The sequence below is a fragment of the Pezoporus occidentalis genome, unplaced genomic scaffold (genome assembly GCF_034315485.1).
Source record: "Pezoporus occidentalis ecotype Australia unplaced genomic scaffold, CSIRO_AGI_Poc_V1 ctg89, whole genome shotgun sequence".
Classification (NCBI taxonomy): Eukaryota; Metazoa; Chordata; class Aves; order Psittaciformes; family Psittacidae; genus Pezoporus; species Pezoporus occidentalis.
This window is the reverse complement of record NW_026916253.1, coordinates 2,915,105-2,942,053: the sequence shown is the minus strand read 5'-3', so window position 1 is coordinate 2,942,053 and position 26,949 is coordinate 2,915,105. Positions and strand designations below refer to the sequence as shown.

At 42.1% G+C, this 26,949-nt stretch overlaps 1 protein-coding gene across 2 annotated transcripts; it reads right to left on the bottom strand.

Annotated features, from left to right (window-relative positions):
- Nucleotides 1-416: 416 nt before the first annotated feature.
- LRP3 (LDL receptor related protein 3) lies at nt 417-26,603 on the bottom strand. 2 transcript variants are annotated; one of them, XM_062604930.1, is made up of 7 exons: nt 26,234-26,603; nt 21,174-21,221; nt 15,385-15,523; nt 7,483-7,691; nt 6,121-7,207; nt 4,838-4,970; nt 417-3,926 (listed from the first exon to the last, which is right to left on the bottom strand). In XM_062604930.1, exons 1-7 carry the CDS (start codon nt 26,298-26,300, stop codon nt 3,114-3,116), a joined length of 2,496 nt encoding a protein of 831 aa, XP_062460914.1. In that variant the 5' UTR covers nt 26,301-26,603; the 3' UTR covers nt 417-3,113. The 2 variants fall into 2 exon arrangements, with proteins under 2 accessions (XP_062460914.1, XP_062460913.1); XM_062604929.1 differs by lacking the exon at nt 21,174-21,221 and having other exon boundaries at nt 26,234-26,430.
- Between the last annotated feature and the right edge of the window lie 346 nt (nt 26,604-26,949).

Genomic DNA, 26,949 nt, shown 5'->3' with positions numbered 1-26,949 from the left:
GGTTAGGAGGTATTATCTCTCTGCACCAAGCCCTGTCCTTCTATCCTTCATGGCTACAGATAAATCTAGATGGTCATAAAGTCTGTCCAATTCTCTTCGATACAGATAAAGATTTCTAACTCTGTAGGCTAAATCTCTGTCAACACAAAAACAGCAGAATAGAGCCAGTGGTACCCTCCAAAGCAGACTGGGAAGGGGAAGCACCAACAAAACAAGCATTGTCCTCAGTGCAGGGAATGGGAGGCTGTACTTCAGACGTAACTATTTTTAACCACCTAAAGTCACACATTTCAGGGCTTCTGCCACCCTTCATGTTCATGTCAACACACTGAGCTGGGGTTGGCGCATGGAGAGTCTAACAAAGGCACAGTATAATTTAGGCACCTTATATCTTTGTGACAGTCAGAAACCCACAGTCTCTGGGCACATGAAATTTTATTAAAAATGAAGGGATCCAAACCAAGAGCAAAGTATGATGATGCCCAGCATCTTACTTGCTTAGTATCATTGTCCAGGAACCAGCAGACACTGTCAACCATGATGCCACACCTGAACCATATACTTGTACATTCATTGTGGTAAAATTTTATGGGTAAATGAATATATACAATGTAAATAGCATAAAACCTGAAGGAGAAAAAACAAAACAAAACAGCAAACAACATAGCAGATAACAGAAAACAAGTAGACTTAAGGGATGTTACAAAGTCAAATACAAGCTGGCAGATGCCAGAATTTCAAAGAGAAACATTCCCCATGTTTTAACAGCAGTAAGAAAAAACACAAGAGAGTCACTTTTCCTTTAATGCTGCCTGTGAGCTTCTAATCTTCTTAAACCAGCATATGTACTCTTCTCTATTCAGTGAGGTTTTGAGGGATGGTTTTTCAGCTGCTTGAACAGGGGAGGCTTGTATCTTAAAAAACAAAACCAAACCAAAACAAACCAAAAATCTGTCTTAAATACTTTTCTTCTCCTTCCTGTCTACAAAAATCTTTAAAGAGTGCAGAAAAGCATTATTAAAATAACAAAAATTTTAGCAAGTTTATTAGCTGATTAACTTTCATTAAAGTGTGGGTTTTTCCACTGAGCAAAGGAATAGGGGCAATGAGATCTTCCTGCTCATGCCTGGCATGGCAGCAGTTTCCCACTTTTTAAATTTCTGGCTGTAATTTTAAGGAGCTCTGAATACAAGGAGGCAGTTTACATGAAACAGACCTGGGGTACCTTCCCAGAGCGGTTGGTTCACTGCTTGATGCTTACAAGGGCAGACATAAGCTATCACAGCCTTTGTGGTTTCCTCAGGTATTGACACTGCAGCACTCTCAGTGCAGACCCTGACATTTCTTCTGCAAAAATCAATCAAGGAAACCAATTTGCAACTGAAGACACACACACACAAAAAAAAAAAAATAACCCAAAACTAAACCAACTTCAGTTTCATTCTTCCATCCTACATTCCAGTAAAGCCAAAGTCCTGCTCCTTGTTCTTTTCAAGGCACTCCCCAAAAAGGACTCCTAGTAAAAGATCCAAGTCAAAATATAGTCCATTTAAAGGAAAAAAAAAATCTTTGACACTTTGATGTAAACATAAACATTCACTGTGAAAGCCTGTTTGCCTTTACAGCCAGGAGGTGCTGTGGACAGCAGAGCCCAGCTCCACAGACACCAAAGTCCATCTCAATTTTACAAATTCAGTTAATAACTTCGGGCAACTTGAATTCCTACTGCAATAAACAAGTTTCTGAGCAGAAGAGTATTTACAGGGCAGCAGCATCAACTTCCTTGTTAACTCCTATATAAAGCATTTTAGTTTGTCACTGTGTCACGGGGAACTGAAGCAGAACTTGTGTTACAGCATGGGGGACCCTGGCCAATGCCCCAGCCATCACAACGGGGCCCAGCTACCACACAGAAATGTCCTGTCATCATGCACTGAGTCACTGCTGGTTAAGCAACATCACCCTTCTTCCAGGTAAATAACTTGCTCACGTTTAATTAAACTCTAGAAATCCAAAAGGCGCTAGTTTACGTTTAAGTACTGAGCAATCCACAGTGTCAACTGTGAAAATGGCACTCACCTACATCAGTTCTTAAAAGAAAAAAAGCAAACAAAATACATCTGCACCTAGGTAGCCAATATACAAGCAAACTTGTGATGCAGATTTTACTTTAAAATAAATCAGAAATCTATCCTGACAGTTACCAAATGCTCAGTGCTTCCTTCTACAGCCAACGGGAACTGTGAAGCATCAGCACCCTTTAGGGCACCCCCAATGTGGTGCAATCATAAAGTCCCTGGAAACAGACAGGAGGAGGGGAAAAAGAAGGTTGGGAGAAAGCAAACAATCTCCAAACTTCACATCATTATACAGAGAATTTAACGTGACAACACAAAACAGAAATATCACTGCAGCTGGGGTTCACTGCTCTCCACTTACACTGAACCCTGCTAATCTCTCCTGCAAAGCTTTAGCAGGCAACACACCAGATATCATCCTGGGTATTCTAATAGAACCTTTGGTTTTAGCAGGTGCTTGAAGGTACATACAACCATCAAAACATTTCTGAAAGAAGCAAAGAAAGTCTGCAATTTCTGTGAAGAGGAAGCTGCAAAGGATTTATTTCCTTCTAACTATTTGTAATTAAAAATTATTAACTTCTACTTAAATGGTGATGTCTAAAAGACAATGTTATTTCTAGTTCAGTACTCAGACTGACAATGGTGCCTGCCCCAGGTTCCAAAGAGTTCACTCTAATTTCAGTAAGACCACTTGAAAAGCAATGAAACACTAGCTCCCTGAACGCAGAGTGAATAAATGCACAGAAGAATTATCAGAGGATGGAAATGCCTCCAAACTGCAGGGACACATTCTTGCTATCCTAGCCCCTGACATCACATACTGGCCTATTTCTGCACCACTGGAATTTCAGGAATAGCAAGGAAGACAAAAACTTGTCTCATTTGGTCTCATACTGCACTCCCTGCAGGATTAAAGCACACTGGTTTTAAGAGAAAAAAGTTGAGAGCATGGACATACCATCTATCCCCAAAGTGCACTGTCATATAAACAATGAAGTTACAAAATTTACAGGGCTGAACTAAAAATTTTTATTAGCAAACCAGTAAAGATTCATCATCACTGGTATTGATTTCAGAGAGGGGAGAAGAGGACTCTAACATTGGCACTTCCACAGAATGGCAACAAGCCGCATGAACACCCAAAGGCTCCTCCCGGTATGAGTTAGAGCAACATCGGTTTTGTCCATCCACTTGGATATGAACATTCATGGGGGTGTCTGGATAAGCAGACTCCCATCTTTTTAAAGGTAACCTACATGGCTCTTCACTCAGCGGATGACTTCTACTTAAACTACTGTCCTCTCGGACAGTCCTCCTAGATGCTGACCCTCCATGGATCGTTTCTGTAACACTTTCAGATAAAGGATCTCTGAAAGCCTTTCCTGAATCCCCTTTACTGGACTGCTTAAGCTCACTGCCAGAGGTCTCAGCACCTGAAGGTTTACCAGTGCATCCAGCCTCAGGCTCTGCATGTGCTGCTGTGCAAGTATTCAGTAAGACAGTTGAAGGCGATGGCTCTGTGCTTTCAGTCTCTGACTGCAAGCTGCTACATACAGCTTCTTGTAGGCACCTGGCTTGACCAGGGGCATTTGCCTCTAAACTAGGTCCTTCAGGAGAAGGGGGAGGACTTCGAATAGTCCCAACAGCGCGATTGATGATTCCATCACCCAGTGTAGTCTGTGAAGTGCGGGCAGGTGTCAGGAGCGGGATCTGTCCTCTCACCCGAGGTCTGTGGAAAAGTCTGTTCCAGAGCCTGCCCAAGCGCCGCCGAGACGAGCTCCGTCTTGATGAGTGTCGTCTCATCTGCCTCCTCATGGCTGTTCGAATGTTCTGCAGCACAGAAGCCTGTAACAGACGTAACAAACTGTGATTTCACACATACTCAAAAGACTTCTCCTAACCCCGTTCTTTCCACTAATATCTCCACCTTACTAGAATTCTCAGACTTTATCCTCACACTTCGTTGCTAAATGCCAGTTTTCTAATGAACTATGTAAGAATATCAAGGACAGCTCTACCTATACTAGAAGACTCTCCCTTAGAGTGTTTCCTTCATGAGTTTAAGCTCTGCCCAGGAAGATGCTTCACTCACATGATCAGACCACCACTAAAAAAACAGACTGCAGACCACTGAGTCCTCTATCATTAGCAATAGCAGAGGATCCTCAACAGATGTCCTGATGACAACAGCAGAGAAGAAAGGGCAAGGCAAAATAGTTTTCCACGTGAGTAACAAACTGTAAGTGCTTTATATCACACTAGGAACTGTATCACAGGTGGACACTTTCAACAGGGCAAGGAGATTTTTGAGAACTCAGAGTTCTCAAAACAGAAGAATGACTTAATTCTTCCCAGTGTAATGTTTTTGTAAATGAAAAATAATCCCAGAATTTCCCCAAAATACTGCTAGGGACCTTACTTTCTTATCACATCAGGCACATTTACAGTTTCAGCTTGAAAAGCCTTTTTTCTGTTTACTTTCTGACCTTTGTCTCTATTCATTCTATCTTGATGTACAGCAAAACAGCATGTGCTTATCTCACTGCTGTTCCCTAGCAAACGCATTTAATGTGTTCAAAACTACCCACAACACCAAGATGTGTAACTGTTTCTTCAGCTCCAAGTAAAACATACATATTTTTATGTAACTTCCATATAATGAGCACAGCTACTGAAAAAATACATTTCCAGATTGAGTCTATCTAATTCATAGTAGTTTGGCTGCTGGTAGTTCACTGGCACTCATGTCTCCATACTTGTGATGCATTGTACACAGGGAAGTCCTCAACTGGGGGGATAAGTCCTTGTGCAATCAGCTGTCCATAGGAAGGTGGAGCTTCCCGCCGCACAAACTCTGCCTCCAATCGTGTCATCTGGGTCTCAAATGCTCTAGAAATAGAACCAGTGAGAAAACATGAAACAGCAGTAACAGCGAGTTTGTCCTCCCTCTCTCACATTAATGTATAAAAACACTGCACAGGGCGCCACGCTAGCAGCAAACCCCCAGATGTTCAACCAGGCTCATGAAAATCTTATCAGGATGATAAAATAAATAAAAGGAGTAAAAATACAGGATATAAACGTCAGTGAATCAAACCAGTGCAGTCCTAAGTTGGACTCTGTGGCAACCAAAGTTGTATCAACTGGCCAGCTTACACCAGTAACAGTGGTAATGTGTTCAGGGAGGGCCCAAAGGTTATTTTTGGACAAGCCAACATTAAGAGCTGGAAACAATCACACAACAGAGGCAGCTTGCAGCTGCAGAGAGCTTTGGCTGTCCTGCCAGAACTGAGGCACCCAGGTCTCCAACATAGCATGGCTGCTGTTTTCCAGCTCCTTAATCATGCAGATGCTATCAGGAACGAATGTGAAGTACACTGTGCTGAACACACAACCAGTGTCAGCAGCACTGCACAGAGCTGCTGCCTATGACAAGAGATGGGCGTCAGAAAGTCCCTTATGACTCTCTCCAAAAGGGCAAAACCACGCCTGAGCAAACACGTAACAAGCAGACACAGAAACACACACACTGTCCATATAACAAAGCATACAGTAGCAGGAAAAGGGACTACAGCTCACAACAATGGGAATGGTGGAGGTTAACAACCCTGTCCAGAATAGGCTGCACTGCTGCAGGACATGGCTTTAGAAGAACTGAATATTAAAGTATCTGGGGAGGGGCTAGGGGCTATTCAGTTCAGATTTAGCAACAGTTCAGCATTCAGTTTTTGGCAGGGCTGTTTGTTGCAGGGGGAGGAGTGGGGAGAGGAAATTACTCAAAGCAGTTTTGATGTAAGTTATATGCAGGTTCTGCCAGGCTGCATAATAAATGTGTATTTCTCATAGATCATATATGAGCTGACATTCCCCTCACTACTTCCAAAAATCTTAAACTACTCTTCTCTATGTCTAATGCAGTGACTGCTATTTAATTGTCATCAATTCCTTGGATTGATTTCACAGTATTTTCCAAGTTCTCTGGTTAACAATTAGCTTTTTTTTCCTTTAAACAGAAAAAACACCACAGCAAGATGCTTACCTGTACTCCCTGGTCCTCAGAGAATACAATTTAAATGCACAACCCAGTGCTATCACCAGCAGCAAGCCACATACAAGACTCCCGATCAGAGCAGCTGTGATGACCTTCCTGGGAACAATCACCAGGCAGTTATGCTCATCGCTTCCGTCCTGGCAGTCTTCTTGGCCATCGCAGCGCCAAGTCTCGAAGATGCACAGATTTGTCCCACAGTGGAAGTTTCCTGGCTGGCAAGTAAAGCAGTTTTTTTCATCTGAGCCATCTGGACAGTTCTTTTGGTTATTACAGCGGTCAAGTACCGAGTAACAAAGCCCACTGTTTCCTTCACATGGGTATTCATTCTTCTGGCAAGCAGGACAGTTTTCCTCATCCTTGCCATTTGGACAGTGCCACCAGCCATCACAACGCTGCTTGTCTGTGAAACACTCCTCATCGCTTCCACAAGGGTGTTCCCAAGGAAGGCAATAGCCTTTCACCTGATAGGTTGCATTGAACCCATGGCCGGTGCTTTTAGACCGGGCATGGTATGATACAGTGAGCTGGCCCTTTGATGACTCCACACTCACAGAATGCCTGTTGTTGTGGTATGAAAATGTTTGCATTAATTTATCACCTCTCTCTTTGATGCCATCATACACTTTTACATAGTCATTGTAGCCTAACTGCAAATCAAGCTGCAACAGAACATGTCGATTATCCTGTGTGTCCACATACCATGTGCAACGAAGGTCTGATCTGCTGTGATCAGCACGGAATAAGTCTGGTGAAGCGAAAGATCCATAAAAATTACCTAGTCTTTTGCCACAGGAAAGATCAGGACAATTATCTTCATCCGAACCATCACTACAGTCCTTTACTGAATTACATCTCAGCTCATTCATCAAACATTTGGTGGAATGGGCTGCACTACACTGGAACATTCCTGAGGGACAGATGCTGGATGGAGGCTCGGTCGGAGGGACAGTGCAGTTTCTCTCATCCGAGTTATCACCACACTCATCCATGGAATTACACTTCCAAGTACTGGGAATACACTTGCCATTTGCACAATGAAATTCATCTGACTGGCATGCAGCTTGACCTATCTTTCCTGTGAAAGAGGGCAAGGAGAAAATTGTCAGCATCAAAACTCATGGAACCATCTGATGTCACATCTACTACCCTGCATGTCACAACTCATCAGCCAGACCAGTACACTTCAGGAATACTCTTAAAAAGTCAAGTGGAAATAGTGTCAGCGTTACCATGCTAGCACCTTACAGTCACCAAAACTGGCCCAAGACTCCAGTCAACAAAAAAACACTACCTCTTCGGGTTTTGCCAGAGAGTGTGTAAGTGAAGCAAACAAAACTGTAAGGTTTTTACCTCTAATGTAAGAAAGGCGAAATCCCTGAGCCTGTCCTGAGCTTGCTGCATCTGAGTGAAAAAATATCCAAACATGGTCCCTTGCAGAGATGAAAGACGGAGGTATGGAAGATCCACACACTTTGTACTCTTCCCTTTTGGAAGATGGGCCGATCATCAACCAGTCCATTGCACACTTCTGAGAGTCTTCCAAGTCAAAGTTCTTAAAACTGTAAGGAACAAAAGAAAACACAAAGTTACAAAGAAGACATGTATCTGAAACAAGGCCAAACAGGAAAAACAGGCTGTGACAGCTGACTTTCTCCACCAAACAGTGCTGACATAAACACATCACATTCAAAGATAATGAAACACCCATAGTACTTTGAGTACATATAAACAGAGCACTTAAATTCCCCCAAGCACCTATATCATGGGCATAAACAGCATGTCAAGTAGCTCCACAGGCTGAAAGGATGATTCCTCTTTTCTCAGCCCTTAAACAAAACTGCTTCCTAAAATACAGATTTGGGTAAAAGCAAAATTCCAGAATACATTATACAGAAGGCATATTAATTTCAGCATTAATATTTTCAACCTTAAAACTATGAAACTATGGAGAGACTCCTGTCTTGGAAAAAGAACAACAGGGAGCAGTACAAAGAACCCTAATGAGATAAATACAAGAGAAAAATCAACTCTTCATGCTAGGGAAAGAGCAAGAAGAGGACTGCAACAGGTGGAAATGGAACTTGAATCCTAACACCACTACTTTTTTAAATCAAAGACTAAAATATTCCATTTCTGGGAATGCAACCGCAGCGCAAACAAGCCTATAAAATTTACTATCAAACCTCCAGCCCTTGCTGCTGGCCCAAGCCCAGTGATTATTCAGTAATAGCCTACCTAGTGCAAAGAAGTGCCTTGATTGTTTGCGGAACACTGAACATAACCAGATAATACTCCCTAACCTGTAGCTCAGGAACCATACATGGTATTTGCTGTCTGATGAAACAGATTACATTTGCATTCAGTAATCTGCTATGGCAATAGCATTGCACAGAGAAGCACACTCATTAGGAAAAGGCACACTGTTCAGAACACTTAGAAATAAATTTTGGTCCTATTTCACCTAACTCAGCCACACAGAATCAACTTGGCAGAAGTTTGTGTGTACTCACTGCAAATACCTAGACAGAAGTTTCAGAAAGGTTCAAAACCTGCTGCAAAACACAGACCTCCTTCCACAAAGGACTTTTCACAAACATTAAAGACAAATTCTTTGAAAAAGATAAATGGAAAAGATCATTTTCCGATATCACCATGCATTTACAAAAGGCTTTCAATGCCTGACACATCTTGCCCTTTGAAGGTGAAAGGGAAAGAGCAGCAACTAGATAAACTAGCCAACTCACTCAAGAAGATCCAGCCTACACACACCTCTAGGTTATGCTAAACATAGCAGCTTAATAACTCTCAAAAACAAAATTATCAGCAAGAGCATGTGAAGTAAGACAGCACTGAAAGTGTTAAGTTAAAATGGAAATTAAGATGTCCGACAACATTTGTACAGGCAACAACAATCTGCCCAGAAATACGTCCTTTCTCTTTTCAAACTCTTTTCCTCCCACATGCTCTATGTATCTTCCCAGCTGGGAAGACACATTCCCACAGCACCTAATTCTTTGACAGAAGCAATCGCATCAAGCTTCTGAAACCAGCATTTTGCAAGGAAGTTCTAGATGACTGTGCAGACTTTGGGGATAAGTATTAGAAATACCTGTCTGCCCAACAACATTTTTTTAAGAAAATGGAACAGTCACTAAATGAAGAAATGGAAACTCAGAACTGGGAGGGCACAGGGAGTGACCACAAAAACTTTTGCTTGTGCTATACAAACAAGATCATTTACTAAATCTTACTTCTATATTTATTTTAGATATACCAGGACAAATCTTCAAGCACTAAAAATGTGTTCACCTGTTTTATCCAGTTTCCAGCAGTCCAGCTAGTCCCACAGCCACTCAATTTCCCCACTCTGCTGAGAACAGCTACTTAGGTCTATCAAGTAAATAATTCACCCACAGTGTGGTTACACAACAGACTGCACACACCCAGGGGAAAATTTGCCTATATAATAAGCTGTCTCTACCTTACATTAAAATGTATTTCTTTCAAGGAAACAAACAAATAAACAAACACTTTTCACTTTCACCTTGAGAATGCAGTATTGAAGATTGTTAATAAAGGGTGCTTTGGTTGGTTGGGGTTTCTTTTGTTTATTATAGAGGGTACAGAAAAGCAACAAACTTTAATCCCACCTTCCAAAGCAGAAGCACAGGCGTACAGAGGATAACTGCTTTTCCTGAGCATCGGCTTGTGGATCTGAAATAGATTCAGAGCGAATCCCACACTTCTCCACTAAGAAATTCAAGCTTTAGCCACAAAGCCAACTGAGTACATGGGTAATGAGGCAAAATAGACTTGCAAGGAAGTATCATCTTTAACAGCCTCCCTGAAAACACCATGCCTCTCAGGGATGCTCAAGCTACTGACACAAATGCTTTGGTATTTGAAAAAGGGCAATACAGAACATTCACAAGAATAACCTCTTTTTCAAAAACAATAAACATCTTACTCCCAGGTGCTTAGGAGTTTCAAACAGCATTGAATAAACACCATTTCTCTGAAATACAGATGTTCTATTTCTGATGTAGAATAGAAACTGTAGCAGTTACAAAATTTCTTCTTCTAAGGGCAAGAGCAAAGTCAAAGCAGTTATGAACTACCTCATACAAACTCATCAACAGACACATTTTAAACAAATTTGGCTTTCATTAAGGCACTGTCACTCTACTCCAGCATCTTTTTAAGTTATATTATCTTCACGGGGAGCAAACTTTTCCCCATTTAAATTGATGGTGATCTTACACAAGGCCAAAAGCCATCATTTGAATGAGCCATCAACCAACCTCACCACAAAAATCATTCTTCTATGAAGCAACATGAAACAACATGAATACATACGTGTGAATGTATAAATACATAAAATTGGGGTTTGCTTTATAATGCATTTGCAAAAACGAGGTTTTGTGTCACAAATTTCTGCCATACTAATCTGACATGAAACAGCTCACTGATTATTTTACTCAAGAGTCCTGAAGAGTGCATTCAACCTTTGCTACTTCAGATCTTTCATCAGCTGTAATTACATCCAGCATGGCTGCTGTTACAGTCTTCTGAAGAATAATTTAACCCTGCTACCCACAAAATAGAACACAGATACATTTACTTACTCAGCTGAACATCCTCAAACTGAAATGCAAATTTTTCTACCAAAGGCATTAGTCCAGTGGTTTGAATGAGTGAGGGCATACTGTGGAAATGAGGGACAAATTCTTGTGCTCCTACTGCTTGTAGAACTGTACAAGTATCTTACAGTTTTTGGAAAAGTACTGTCTACAGTCATGGTTCTTGAGGGAGGTCTCAGACCATTTGTATCCTGAATCCACATAATTTTCTGTGATTAAAACAAGAATCAGAATCAAGACATGCTGAAACAGAGAGTACTAGTGGATAACGTCACCAAAATCTCACACAGCAACAGTCAGTACTGCAGTATTTTTAAACATCTTGGGCAGGGAAACACAGCGTTTGGAAGGAGAAGCAAAAGATGGGACCGTTCAGTCACTAACCCCCTCCAGCAAAGAGCTCTGAAGGAGTGCAATATGGACCCAGAGGTCCACCCTACCATGCAAGCTGCAGTGGTACACTGGTATATTGAGCACTTAGAACTGCAATATTAACAAGCACAACACCCATCACTAACACACAGAACATCCTTTGAAAGACTTTGGTCCTTAGGCTATTCTCACTGTGGATCTCCAACACAATACAGGAATCGAGGAGATGTGTAAAAGATCAAAATTATCAGACCAAATTTTGCAGATTTTGTTTTTTCTGACAGATGCTATTCAAAAGCACTAACTTCAGTTATGTTGCTTTTGGAATGCCTTTTCCACAACTAATTCCTTTTAAAAGTCTCCTAACGTTATAAAAAAGTATAAGAATAGTTTATTAACACTGGAAGCATTCAGGCTCCAAGGATCAGAACAACTCGATGTGAACTGACAAATGCAGCACTACATTGTTTTTTACAGAATTCTGCAGAAATCAGTAAAATAATCTGATCTTTTCTTTCAGTGGTATGACACCAAGGAAAGGTTACCTCATCAGGGCTCCAGAAGCTAACAGAAAACTACAGGATCAACCCTATTTATATCAGATACTGCCTGGTTTACTCAAGTGAAGCAACAGGTGCCAACAATGACATTTTTCCACCAACTGACAAGTATTTTTATGTTGCTGCAAAGAGCTTTATTAAACCAGATTATCATAAATACACATTAACACTCTAAATACGAAAAAAATGTGCTACCTGCAACACTAATGCATCGCAGAGCTTTCTGCCATCTGAATTCCCTACAACCCTTTTAGTACTTTAAGCACAAGCAACTACAGATTCAAGCAAAAAAAAAAAATCATTCTTAATAAATGGAAAAAGGATAAATATGGGATATAAGATCTGAATGAAAGTAATTAGCAAATAAATAATAATAAATAAAAATAAAAAAAAAAAAAACAAAAAACAAATCTCAAAATCTGTGGTTTGCTCTAAAATAATTTAACTGGAGAACAAGTATTATGGGTGGATCAGTAGAGCACAGTCCCAAAATAAAACAGACTGCCCAATTAAACAAGAAAAGTTACTTCTATTTGCCAACCCCTCACAGCAAGTGCAGCCTGTGAACAACTGATGACTTAATTAGCTCATTAAAAACTGCTACTTAACCACTGAAGCACAAGGACCTGGAAGTCAGGAAAGCTCTATTCTATTCCCAGCTCCCAAGCACCAGCAAAATGTGGAACCTGAGGCAAGAGACACAGGGGCTGTTTCATCAAAGGCTCAGCCATGCAACTGAATGAAATAAATGGCTATTACAAGCTTTTTCCAATTAATGTCAAGTTCTGAAATACTGTGAGTTTGGTAAATAGACTATGAAGCAGTCCCTTCAATTCTTCACACAATTACAGACCAGCAAGCCTTTACAAGAACAGACCTCAGTTCTACTCAGAAATTGAAATTCAGATGGTATCTGACAATTCCTTTTTTCAAAGCCAATGCCATGAATCACTGAAGTGAAAGCCAATGAAGGTGATCCTCCACACCTCAATTAATAAGAGACAGCCTGAGTGGGTCACTAAGTAGATCACTTTTCAATACTGTTGTCTTAAATTCTGAGCATGGAGAACATTTCAATCTCAGCCCCATAAATGCCTACATTAAAACACAAATCATTTATGCTCTGCCATCATTGGGGTTAATTACAACCATCAGGTAACAGCAACTGCTGAACAAAAATTATTTTTAACCTTTTTCTCAGATATGAGAAAACATACATATATAAAACCTGTAAAGGATGGTACAAAGGCAGTTACTGCATATGACATCTTTATTTGAGGGGTTATGTAGTCCTCTGTGAAAAACAAGCATAAAGACAGAGAAAATAGGTGGGAAAATCAAGTCATTTCCAAAACAATAACTAACAGACTGATTACCTGAATTTAAAGAGATACAACAGAGTCCTGGAAGACAGTGGCTACACTCTTGCTCCCAGGAACCAATAGCACCATTCCATCAGACGCACAAACTTGAAGAAAGTATTGAAATGTGCATAATTAACAAAGAGGCATAAGCACAAAGAACAAGTATTTCCTGTTCTTGTGAAGTCCCCCCCCCCAAGGATTTCTAAAAAGAAAACTATAAAGCAAAACAATAAGCACAGAAATAAGAGAATATGAAGAAAAATCAATACACATACACACACACACACAAAAAAAAAAAAAAAAGCAGACAAAGCTTCTAAAGGCCATGCTCACAGAAGCCAGCATCTTATATCCACATGTAGATCTGGACACTGTTCTATTAAAGCTGATGAACAGATTTATAAAAAATGACCACCAACTGCAGATGTTTTAGAAATCAAAACTACTTTCAACTGCAATTTTATCCCACAATGACTCCTGCTGTATCTCAAATATACTTATATAATGTTGCTGTCTTAGTGTCAATGAGAACTCAAGATCAAAGGAAAAGTATTCAGTGTAACATAACACAAAAGAGGTGGTGAGTTTTAAAAAAAAACCTTTCAAAATCCAGATGTTATCACAAGAGCTGTGTTTGATTTTCCTAGGAAAATTTAAAAGGCTACTCTTATGTCCTTATCAACAAACTGTTAGGACAAGCATATCCAACAGTTAAAGAGAAAAAGATGTCTGTATTTGAGCCCTTTTTTCCCAGTTTGCCTAGGTAAGTCAGCTGTTTCTTTTATGTCCTTGGCATTCTGAGTACAACCTTCTAAAGAAATCCTCAGATGCTGTAACATTTTGCATTTCATACGCTGGAGTGACTCATTCCTAGTACATTTACCATCAGAAATGTAACACCACAACGCTACTCCCCAAGATGTAAACACACAGCTCCCATTGTTCACACCTGCACAGGAGGGCAGGAGGTGGTCCTTTATCCAGTGACAGAACACAAACCCATTAAGAAGAAATCTTTCAAGTCATATTGCTACGCACACATCTAAACTACACACACATTATTACCAGTTTCCGCATCTCAGTCTCTTTAGCCTCTGTTACACTTGTACTTCCAGAAGAGAATCCTAATTCTACCAGGGAGCTTTGAAACATTTTCTTAGCATAAACTGCAGTACTACTCTCCAAGTCAAGTCCTGTGTCTCATCTGTATGCTTTCTCAGAGTTTCCAATAATCTCTGCTTTGAAACAAATTCCCCAAGTCCAATACAATTTAATGGGGTTTAAAAGCATGTTGCTATTTATGGATCTCAAATGCTGGCAGGTATCTACTTCATTACTTCTGATGAGTAGCTCCTATTTTGAACTATGGATGGTGGAGCCCTCCTATTATTCCATCTGTGGCAGATTTATTTTTAATTGCTGAGCATCTGCAGTTGAAGAGGTTTGAAGTCCTTTTAAGCAGCTGAGCAAAGAATGAGCAGATGGTGTCAAATACAACAGTACCAAAAACCAAACAAAACCCCCTTTCCTGGGTTTGCTTATTTTTCTTTTTTTTTTTTTTTTTGAATACGAAATTCTTGGTTGGAGAAGGATATTAGGATTAGCATAGAGAAATTAAACACATATGTGCTACGCTGACATTATAGCCTAAACATTCTTAACAAACCATTTATAATATGTTCTAGTCTTTTCTAAAAAGTATTTTTACAGAATGAGCTGAAATTGTACCACAAATGCTAACTATTATTTAATTCTGTTGGAAATAAATATTAAGCAGAAAAGCATGTGTCTTCTGGTTAACAAGTAACACCATGCAATGACTATCTTCAACTGCCCATTAAACTGAGCACCATTTCAAGACATTACAGAAAAAGCCATTTTTTTCTCTAAGAATTTTACAGATCCCACTGAGGCTGTTCCAGGTTTTATAGCCTTCACCTATTCCTATCTATAAGCAATGAAGAGAAAAAGGTCTATTTAACCTGAGTAAATGTATCACTGCTTCCCACCCCCTCATCTATCAGAGGTGGATGAAATCTCACACAGGTATAGTGAAGATAAATACATTAAAAGTCTACAAGTGATTTGTGTGTATAATAATGGATGTCAGAAGTAGCCTACAGGAATAAGACACAGTGGAACATTTTTAAAATGAGAGGTGCCCAGCCTGCAGTCATGCTTCAGTGTAATCAACTTCAGCTTCCTTTGACCATCCAGTAGCTCTGACAGTCTCATACCAGTATATCAGGTAAGAACTCGCATTTTGTTTCACTTCAGCAAAGAAAACGTTTACCTCCGCATAACATGAAGCCATACCTAATTGTTATCATGTCTCCGTGATCTCCTTGAATGAACCAGCTGCAGTTTACAGCTGGAGGATAGTTCAATGGCCAAGAAGGACTATAGATGACTCCCCGTCTCTCTGTGTGCTGTTCCAGTTTTCCACTGCAAGCAGCTGTTAATAAGTGGGAAAAAAAAAATATTATTGTTAACAACAACTCACATTAGCTAGAAGAGCTTTCATCAGTTTCTGGGGATTGCAGACAAGTGAGAGTCAACAGTTTTACCCTCTTACTGCTTTCTTCCCTGCCCTGGTTCTTAATTAAAACACCCCCTCTAAGTGTAGGTAAGTGTAACCTGCATTTCAATGCAGGATCAATCAATAACCTTGTATGAATCTACCACAGGCTACAATCAATTTTACTGCACAGATCTGTCACGAGGACGTAATACAGAAATCCTTCTTACCAGCTTCCCAAAGGCTGGGTATGTCACCCAGCAACTGCAGAAGATCCATATTCAATGCAAAGTGTCTAGATGCTCATTTTATTGTAACCTGCTCCTGGACATATTTATTCTCCTCACCATATGACAGACCTGAAGAGTTTGTAATGGCTTAAAAAAAAAAAAAAAATTAAAAAAAATGGCCCAACAAATAGGCAAACTGGATTCTGATGTCAAATGTTTTCATTGAACGTTACTGAGACGCTAAATTCCTTCTCAATTCCCATAAATAGGAGAAATTTTCCAGACAAAGGAGCAAACAGGGCTAAATAAAGCTCAGTATTTCCAAAGCACTTTCAGTTCTTCCTATGGAAAACAGCAGGCTAAGTAAAACTACATTAAATAGTTGCAATTTGTAATTAAGCAATTCAAAAATGAAAGTAAAATGTTCCAAGGACAAGTGGGAAAGCCGTTGTGATGGGAAAATGTACTCTCTGCAGACTACAAGAGGGGAAACTCTCTGTAATGCAGTGGCTATTCTGAACATTCTCCAAAACTATTTTTAAAACAAACTACTATCTAGAGCATGACTTGTGGACTGCAGCTGAATATTCCAATTTTTGACAGAAGCTTACTTTCTCATAGCTTAAAAAGGCAGCAAGGAAAAAAAAAGCTGGGCTGCCTATACCTCCCATACACGTGCACCGAAAGGTACTGCATCATAAATCACAGATTTTCAGTACTGCTTGAAATTCAGCCACATAAAAGCATCATTTTCAACTCACAGAACGGATCAGACTCAGCTGCACTGGAGGGCTGGGGTGAGAAGTGCTGGCAAGGCTGCCTGGCTGCAACCGGGTCAGGTGGCAGGGCTGCCTGCAGAGCTCCTGGCTGGGGACAGGCCAAGCTGCAGTATACCCCCACCAGTAAATCCATGCCTGGCACTATGTTTGTTCACAGCAAGCGCTTTTGAAGCGAGAGCCACGGGAATATAAAAAGCAGGAGGTGAGTAACTTACCTGAGGCAAAACATAAAAAAAAGCCATTATTTTTACTCTCCAACTAAGGCATGCCACTGAACATATGCATATAATTCCTACTAGTTTCAAAGGCCACAAAAGCATACAGAATACACAAATACAGGAAAACATCCCTTCTCCAAGCAAATATTTTGCAGTAAAGCAGTTATGAAAAAAAACAACTTTTTTATCACATTGCTAGTGGAAAAATACTGAGATGCAGATGCAGTTACAGAAATATAAAAACAAATGGAAGATCAACAGGACTTTTTAACTATCTTCTTCAGTTTGTTCAGGTCTATAAATGTGCCCCTCTGCACACTTGTCACTGCATCAGCGTTATCACAGCAGCGTAAGACAAGCTGGAGCTAGCAACCATATAAAAGGAGCCAGAAAGACCGCATTTGGTAACTGCCAGATTACTAAAACTTCTCAATGGGAAGGAAACAAAATGCACAAAGCAGAAAGAGCAAATACACCAGACAGCACTTTCCAGAGGCTTCCAGCAGCAGCTCTGCAAATACTTCTGTTCCCCTTGTACCAAACTGTGTGCTGGATTAACATCCCTTATTCATAGTATATGCATTAGAATAGAATCATAATTAATACCAAGCTTATCTTGGTTTCCATTCTGAAGAAGTCCCACTGACCTGCTGGTGACTCCACATGAGCACTTCAGTCCCGCATTCATCAGTGCAGTTAGGCAGAGCTATTATTCTCCCAAATATCTGCTTCTCCATTTTAAGAAGTACTTACAAAGATCCTGGGCAGCAGTTATTTGAAGTATCCCACCTTTTTTTTTTTTTTTTTTTTTTTTTAAGTAAGATTACTAGCGGTTTTTGTTTTGCAATAATGCACAGTTTTCTAACTGGTAAGCGGGATCTGATGTAACATGACAGTTCAGGTTCTCAGAAATGCTTTTACTTAATAGCACTGCACACCTGCTACAAACATGGGATACGAGAAGAAGAACAGATGAAAGACTTCCCATTTCAACAGAAGAACTGTAGCTGTGAAAACCTAAGGACATAAGCAAAATAAGGGCTAATACTACACGCCATTTTGGGCAGTTCATCTGGCAGTGGTCATTGCTGTTCAATGGTTTTGCCCCTCTGACATAAAACAAGCATTTCCTACTTGTCCTACTCAAAATTAAAAGGACAGCTGCTTTGCTCTTACAAAGGCTCTTGATTTGAATGAACATCTAATCTGAATTCATACTACCAAAACTTAATTCCACTATTTTAAAGGATATGTCCACAGTCCCCTAAACTTCTTGAAGTGAACTGAGGGCTTACACCCATCACCCCCCAAAACTACTACTATGCTTACCCAAACCTCACTTAGCTGCCCTATGCTTCTGGTGCATTTCCCACCAATGCTCATAACTACAGGACTTAAAATGTATCAGTAGATCTCTTTCTCTACCCCTGTACGCTGACTGCTGTGTGGCAGACAAGGTGAAGTGCCCAAGCAGCACTTTCAGCAGCTGTTCCTCCACCTACAAACATTTTCATGAAAAACCTGTACTGAACAGAGCCATCAGTGCTGGCAACAAAACAGAAAAAACACACAAGGGCACAGTGCATACTGCTGCTGTTTCAGTGGCAGTAAAGCAGCCTCACTTCCCTCCTCAGCTCCTGGCCATGAAGTCTGCAGAATCACATACGTAAGTACTGTGTTACTAAGCTGGGCTTCAGGATGACACCGTGAATCCTTCAGGAAAATAAACAAAAGCCTTTTGAAATTGCCAAAACATCTAAAGGAAAGGGAAGTCTCTAAATAGAAAGGCACAGTCCTGGATTCATCAGGGACAGCTCACAGGAGTGGTGACAACATTTTTTCAACAATTGTTCTCTGAATATATTTCTTCAGCCTTTCTGCACAAACCCAGAAGTTAAAACCCAATTTACTAAAAGCCTCAAATGGTTTGGTTTCCACATTTAGGATTACTGAAGAAACAGACTAGTTGGGCAAACCAACCCACCAAAAATCTCACCAAAATAGTGCCTTTAAAAAAAGATGAATTCTGAAGACAGATAATAATGAGATTTTTATAGATTAAAAAAAAAAAAAAGCCAAACTTCAAACAAATGCCAGAAGAGGTTTCAGCTCAGAGTTCCTGTCAAGCAGGCATAAATCTTAATAAGGCTTTTTTTGTAATAATCAAATGGATTTCTACTGTAAACAGCAGTAGATTCCCCCTGTTGGTTAAACACAAATATATATGCCACAAATATACTTGAAAGTTTCCAAAACTTTACGTGAATAAGATTGCTCCTATTTTCGCAAAAGCAACTATAACAGAACAGACGCTGGGCTCCAGCACAGGACAGTGCTGGGGCACTAAGCTGTGCAGGAATACATTTTCACACAACCCCAGCAAAAAATAAATCCTGCAGTTTCACACTCTTCGGCCCCAGGGTCTGCTCGAGTCCCACAGGACACAATGCTAACCATCTGCTCCAGGATAAAGGATGGTCTGCACCTGCCACAAGGAACCTTCCCTCACAACTGAACGCCTGGTGATACACACTTCCTCAACTAGCTATCTCAGGGTCAGCAGGAAATTCTGAGTTCTCCAAATCCTCCCTCAAGGAGAGCTTGTACAAGTTGCTTAATGCAGATCCCTTACAACAGTGAAAAAAAAAGCATTTAAGGCTCCCCTCCACTTCATCCAGTCTCCAGCAGGCTGCTTCTGCCCCGATCGACAGAACCAGCAAAGGCACAGCCCAACAGTTCAATGGTTCAACCCACTGATCTGACAAAACCTGAGCTCACGCTCCACTGGACCAACACGCTGAACTGGCTCACTGCGAGCCTGGGGAGAGGGGGCTCAGTGGGAGGACTGATCACGGGCAGCAGCAGCAGCTTTTCTAGCTTAAAGGTGTTGTACAAATACAGCCAAAGTGGTGGCTTGACTTGTGCTCTTCAGAAGTCCTTATTTCTGCTATTCGCTTTCTGAAAAGAAACTGCTCTTTACCTCTGATCTCATAAAGATCACTTGTAATAGGCTGCTTTGTCAGGATGTGGTTAGGATAGAAGCAGTCCTCCCAACTTTTATCAGGGCTCCCAAGGAACATCTCCTGCAAGGCAGGGTCATCTGCCTTTCAACTGCACTATCCTGTTATCCTTCAAGGCACAGGCAAGAGAAGCTTCACATGGATCACACTATTGCAAACATTTTACAATCATTTTTCTCCCACCCACCCCCCCCCCCCGGCTCCAGTTACACTGTCAGGAGACAAAGTAACTCAAAACTGTATCAAGAAAAAAACATGAAGGCTGGAGTACACTGAGGACGTCCTCATACTTGAAAGAATAAAAGCCAAATGTTACAACTCTCCGCTTCTAGCAAAAGAACAGCATTAGAAGGCAGCAGAGCCAACTGGATGAATTATTACATATTTCAGGCAGAGGCAGTACCACCAGTCTAGACCAGCCACTGTATAATTACTTAATTTATGCTTTGTAAACTAACATGCCATACGGCCAATGGGTGCCAAATGCCATCAAAAGACACAGAAGCATCCAAGCAGAACAGGCTGGGACATGGAAGACATTCTGCATTTTTAACAATGAAGAATGGAAATACTATGTTACAAACAACCCATGTCCTACATGGTTCATCCACATTTCCCCTAAATTAAATGTAAGGAAGTTACTTAATCAAAAAATTACTACATTTTCCTGATTTAAGTCTTCTCTCAGGCCCCCATGTTGACTTGAATGCTCAAGCTCCCACATTAATCAACCCACTGCCTTAGAATTATTCTTGTGTTTTCCCATATCCTTTCCTCCTGTTTCCCTTATTTGTTTTTTTCTGGTTTAATTTAACCTGCAGCCTCTCTGGGCATAAAGTATGCTTACCAAGGAGACTGGATTGACAGGCACAAGAGGGCCCTTATCACCAAGAGGAACCTAATTGTAATGTTCCTGTAATGTCAGCAAGTCACAGTACTGCTATAGAGAAGGAAATGACACTAAGTGCTGCAATTCTGGTTGAATTTCCACTTTGACATTCATGAGACATTTTTAACATCCTTGGTTTTGCTCCTCCAGGAATGGGCCACTGTCCCTTGCTTGATATTCCCAGGCACAATGCCTAAACAGTTTTCCCTGAATATATCAGCACATGCTATGACCTTAGACTCAAGCTTGTGACTTTTATTTTTCTAGCACAGTGACATCGATGAAGTCTATAACCCTACGCAGACTTAAAAGTTCTAAACTTCCTAAAACATCTCTGTTACTCTCATATGACAAACGTCACACTGTTTCGTTAAACAGTGAATTTTGCATGGGGAAGAAACAGTAACAACTGAAAAGAACAGTAAATACAAATAAAGAAAGTATTTCTTACCTAACGAGGTAACAGCACTTTCTGTTTTCCCAGTCAGGAAGAAATTCACTGTGTAAAGACAGAAAAATAATGTTCAGACAGGTTCCAGCAGTACAGGGCGGCAGTCAGCAATGATTCAGTTCTAGGTGTTTGCTAGGGTATTACTATAAATGTATTGCAGTCTTCCAGCAAGAACTTTGCTTATCTACACAGGCAAGTCATGTAATCAACTACATGTAATTATCCTTTACTACAGCTATTAAAAAATAAAAAATAAAAAATCAACACACAATATTAGTTTAGTATCTGTCAAATATGCTACCAAAAGAAACAACTGCTGATCTATTCCATGGGATTTTCCTAATTGGGGAAGACAGAAGAACAATTACACTGAAACATTCATCATCACAGCTAGTCACTTCACCTCTTAAATGCTGGAACATAATTAATGAGATTATTATCTTTAAATACATCTTCTCTGAATAAAGCAAAGTTTGTTCCTCTCAGGTGAATGTCACCTTGAAAATGAACTGCTAAAACTAACGTGATTACTTTGACTAATCAAAGACAATGAAGCTTTCAAAAAGGTCCACTGGTAAAATCAAAACAGGATGAGCTGGTGCTTGCAACACACATCTGACTTACAAATTAGTTTCCAAATATTCTCCACTTTCTCAGAAGTCTCCCCTCACAGTATATACTATTAGAGTGATCTGGCAAGAGTAGTAACTGCCAAAACAAAATTTCTCCTGTGTCACTGTTGCACAGAGGTCAGCGTTAACATGTAGTTTCATATTAGCTTCCACTAAGATTCTTTAAGTCACTTCTCTAACAACTACAGCATATTCCACTAATTGCTCTTATTTTAGCACTGTTCTATAATCTACAAAGACAGCCTATTAATGAAATGACAAATGTTTAAAAGAACTAGAAAGGTTTAAAAGGTTACCAAAACTTAATTTACAACATTCCATACCACTTTGGCTTTATTTTGCATGTGTGAAGTCCTGAGTCTTTTTACAGTCGACCTGTTGGCCAGTATTTAGTAAAAAACATCATAAAAAAAATGAACAATAGGAGAAGAGAGGAAGAGAAACCGTCCCTGTTCCCCACAGTCACTTGGGAAGCTGCTGCCAATTAACACTATTTATGTCTCAGAGTAGCATGTAGGAGGCGGGGGCCCCCATTGTTTTCGACACTGTCCAAACACATCCTGAAACAATGACCCTTGCCCCGACCACCTTCTGGTATAATTTAAACCAGCACAAGATGAAAAAAGTACCTACCACTAAAGGGGTGAAAAAGGAAAAGCTAAAAACAACCCCTTAGCTTGCCAGTTTGGCAAACCAGTCATGGTTTGCAGTCAGTAGTGGATGTGAATTATCTCCAAACTGCAGCAGCCCAGGTGCCTATAGCAGTTCTTTCCTGACTTATGTCTGGATGTCCAGTTTGGACTTTCTCCTTCCTGAAGCCAGAGCTCCAAGAGCTAAATGCAGACAGCGATTTCAGCAGGCACACAAACTGCTACAGACCTTGGGCTGAGGCCAGGACCTGCAAACCAGGGAGAATGCTGCTCCTGGCATCACCCATTGTTACAGGGCTTCAGAACAAGGACAAAGGCAGTGACTCCTCACTCCTTCTAAGTGGTTGCAGGGTTGAGCTCTTAGTAATGCACAAGGGAAGGAGCAGTGTATATTAGATGTGGCTTGAGAAGAAACCCATGTGAGCTGCAGCCTTCTGTTAATAAGCATTAACACACTGTTCAAAGGACCTTAACAGCACTGATTTTATTACATAATTAATGTACAGTGACATTTGTTATATGGCAATAACAACATGCCATGTAATGATTTCCTTTGTTTCACAGTGCCATCCTGTTCCAATAGTCCAGTAAGCACACCTAGGAGTAACACTACCGTCCTGCACCAGGAAACTGTTAGGCTCTGTTAACCCTTGCTCTGTGACAGAGTACTGCGTCTGTTTGCGACAAGCCTTGGAACACAGTAGCAACAATAATACAACATTGTCCCACATGGTATTAAAGTGCCGTTATTCCTGTAACGATAGTAATATAACCATAAGAAGAAATTAACCAGTGATTAAGTTACACATTTCTTTTTATGAAAACTAAAGATTCTGTTCTGCTCCAAAGAAAGTACATGAATATTCTCTGTGTAACTGTTACCACCACAACTGAAAGAGGTGTTTTAAGATGCACTGTACAGAAACATCTGGGTGTGTACAACCATTTTACAACCTTTCCTCATGTTTCCCATCCAAATCTTCCTGATGGCAGCAACAGAACATGAGAGGCCAAGCAGAGGTTCCCTTGCATTGCTGATGAGGGGCCCCTATGACCTTTAAATGGACATAAGTAGCATGAAGACAAGAGGCATGATAGAGTGGAATTGGCCAGCTCAGAAGCACGTTCCTTTTTTCTCAGGACTGTGTCAGGCAGCCCTAGTTTGCAACCAGAAGGACAGTTAGAGGCAGCTTTGCACGCCAGGCCTGGCAGATATCTAAGGAAGATAAACCCAAAGATGCTCTTTTACCTCTGCAAATGCAAAACATCTTCTGGCTGCTGTTGCAAGTTATTTGCTCTCATTTTCGAAGTCTTTCACACTAGGAAGTCAGCAGTCAAGAACACTCTTTAAACAGTCTAGGTTTCACAACAGGTACTTTCCCAGCCACTGAATAAGCTCACCGTTTCCAGTATCTGTTTTCCTCACTCTTGGTCTCACTCAAGACCATCAAATCAAACAACAAGAGTGCTGTAAACCAGTATTTTCTAAAGTACTCAGCTCTCAGAAGTGTCAGAGGCCCAAAAGAATGCCCAGCCATTCCCTCCTGGGTTGTCTCTTACCAAAACAAAATCTCATGAAAATACAAATAAGTGAAAGACCAGAGGTATACTAGGAAGTCTGCTAGATGCTCTTTTTCTTAACTGTTGGGCAGACTTATGGGAAAGTCAGAAAAAAAAACCAGAAGTGGTTCAGTCGACTTGAACTCCCCTTAGGGAACTTACTGTGCCATTCATTTGGATTGCTAAATAATTCTCAGGGTGAGGTTTTCAGCTGGGAAAGCAGTTATTTGGATCTAAAGGGAAATTTACATCTTGGCACATCCGAACTAGATGACAGCTACCAGGCTTTTCCCACAGCCAGGAGAGGCAACAGCTACACTGTTTTGATTACTTCCTATTTGATGTCCTCCACAGTTTCTCAAGAACGAGAAACAAAATGGCCTCATGACAGAACAGTTGCAAGAACAGTTCCAGACTCTGGAGCAGGAGTTTATGGACAAGATCACATATAGCAATGGTCAGTGGCAATGCACCGATACAGACACCAAACACCACATACAACCCACAGGAGAGCAAAAAGCAAAAGGAAAGAATGGCAAGGAGCAAGAAACAGGAGTAAGGATGAAAAGAAAGGACAGACAAGCAGGAAGTAAAATACAAAATCCCTTAAAGAAGCAGAAACATTACTTTCCTATGGGTTCACTGAACCAGAATACTTTACAAGCTTGGCACTTCCCATGTCTCTCCACTTCCACTAATATCAGCTGTGCAAGACATGGGAGTAAAACATTACAGCTGAAAATGACAGCCAGACAGTGAAATTCTGGGAGTCATAGAAAGCAGAAATCTACTAAACTTTCAATCTGGCATTACCCACAGCTAAATACAAGAACTGTTCTCACTTAAGCTCTGGAGTTTACATAATCTTTTATTATCTTATTAGACCTTTTAACAATAACCATTCCATTTCTGTTAGATAACAAAAGCTTTAACAAAGGTCTGACCAGACGACAAAGAAAAAAAGTAAGAGATATGGCAAAGAAAAAAAGTAAGAGATAGGGCAGAAACTTGCCTAAATTTAAACCGGCAACTCAGCAGACATTATTTTCATGCTGTGCACATCTCTGACATCCCTTTAAGAGCCTGCAAGAAAACAGTCGCACTAGCTAGAACGGATGTTCAAACTGTTTTGTAGTTTAGATAGCTTTTTACACTGTACTTCCGTTAATTAAAATAGATACACTTCAAGTAACCAGAGCAGCTTTCAAACTTCAACTTCCTACATTTTCTAGGCAAGCAATGATGTTATAAAAAAAATCCACTTCTACAAAAATAGAACAAGCAGTCTGGCCACAGATACCCACTTCTGATGATTCCTGGAACAAACAGTAACTGTCATTTGGGATTGTTAAAAATGAACTCTAATCCACTTTATTAGCATATAGCTGTGGTTTCAGCACATTCTAGTTCGAGGAGCTGTCGCAGTTTACCAAACAACTGTCAGGACAGTTAAGCACAGCACCAGCACTGGAGAATGCTGCAGCACCAGAACCCGTCAGTGCGCACAGAACGAAGCAGTCAGCTTTAGTAACTCCCCATCTCTACGTGCCCCTGTTAAATATGTGGGGCCTTTCTCTCACTTTTTCTTGCCATCGCTTCCCCGAACAGAAACAATCTTCCTTAACAGGAAGGGCTGACAGACTGGAAACCAGTAACACGCTTCATCACGTTGCCATAACTTAGCACCTGCTGGGAAGCAGAGCTGGGAGCGATCGCTTCAAGCAGAAGGAAGGGAGGAAAACAGACTATGGCAGAGAACTGGGGTGGGTGTGTGATGTTTTCCACCCTGCCACTCAGAGAAGTGACAGGCAGGCGAGCAGCGCGGCCGAGAAGGCGGCTCGGAACGGGCCGGGAGCCGCTGCCCGCACCGCTCCTCGCAGAGTTACAGCCAGGGGAGGGCACCGATGATGCCTTATAAACTTTTTTTTTCCAGTGCTGTGCGGGGTTGCTGCCGCCGTTTCAAAGCCAGGGGCAAGCCGCTGGTTTCCGCAGGGCTCCCTTCGGCCTCCCCACAGCCGGGGACAGCGAGCAGGGCGCCCTGAATAACCCGCGGCCGCGCCAGCCCCGTCTGTCTGAAAGCGAAGAGGGAAATGAGGGGTTCGCCGTCCCGTCCCGTTCCCCCACCCCGGTAACTTCCCGCACGGCCGCAGGTATCCCCCCCCCCCCAGCCGTGCCCGGACATGCCCCGCCGCAGGGGGAGCGGGCGGCCGGCACTCACCCAGGCAGATGGCGGTAAGCGGCACCAGCGCGCCCTGCCGGAGCTCCGCGGCCGATGCCTTCTCCATGGCGGGTCGCCGCCGCTGCTTGCCCTTCACCGTGAGGTGGGGGGGATCCGCGGCAGCTCCGCGCCCGCCTCTACGCCGAGCCGCGAGAACCGGCGGCGCGGCCCGCCCGCCGCGGGGCCGGGAGTGGCACCGGCCGCCGCTGCAGCCCCATGGCCGGGTCACGCTCCGCTCCCCGGGGCAGGTGGAGGAGGATAGACCGCAGCAGCAGCGCCACCGCCCCACGTGACAGGCCCGCCGTGCAGCTGCGGCTGCCGGGCCGGAGAACGAGGGGAGCACCGCCCCGCTCAGCGCACCTGAGGGGCCGCGGAGAGCCGGCGGGCGGAGCGCGGCCCGGTGCGGAAGGGAAGGGAAGGAAGGAAGGAAGGCAAGAGAAGGAGGGGAAGGCAGGGCCGAGCCCGCCCGCACTCCACGGCCGGGCCGTGGGGCCTGCTGCCCGGTACGGGGGGCCCCGCTCCCGCTGCTGCCCGGCCCTCGCCACGCTCCACGGGGCTGCACCTCCGCCGGGCGAGCTGCGAGGAGCCCGCGGCCCCATGGCGGGAGGCCGCGCCCAGCCCCGCGGCGGCCCGCAGGCCCCCCCTGCCGGGGAGCAGCCTCGGCTCAGCCGGGGAGGCAGCTGGCGGAAGCGAGCGCGTTGCAGGGGTCAAATCTG

What these genes read in the sequence shown, in the direction of transcription:
- LRP3 (XM_062604930.1), bottom strand. Translation starts at nt 26,300, where the DNA reads ATGGAGAAGGCATCGGCCGCGGAGCTCCGGCAGGGCGCGCTGGTGCCG. An exon ending in TCGCCTTTCTTACATTAGAG is followed by an intron (nt 7,208 to 7,482) that starts GTAAAAACCTTA and finishes CCTCTTTCACAG; the next exon opens with GAAAGATAGGTCAAGCTGCA. An exon ending in CTGAGGACCAGGGAGTACAG is followed by an intron (nt 4,971 to 6,120) that starts GTAAGCATCTTG and finishes TTCTATTTCTAG; the next exon opens with AGCATTTGAGACCCAGATGA.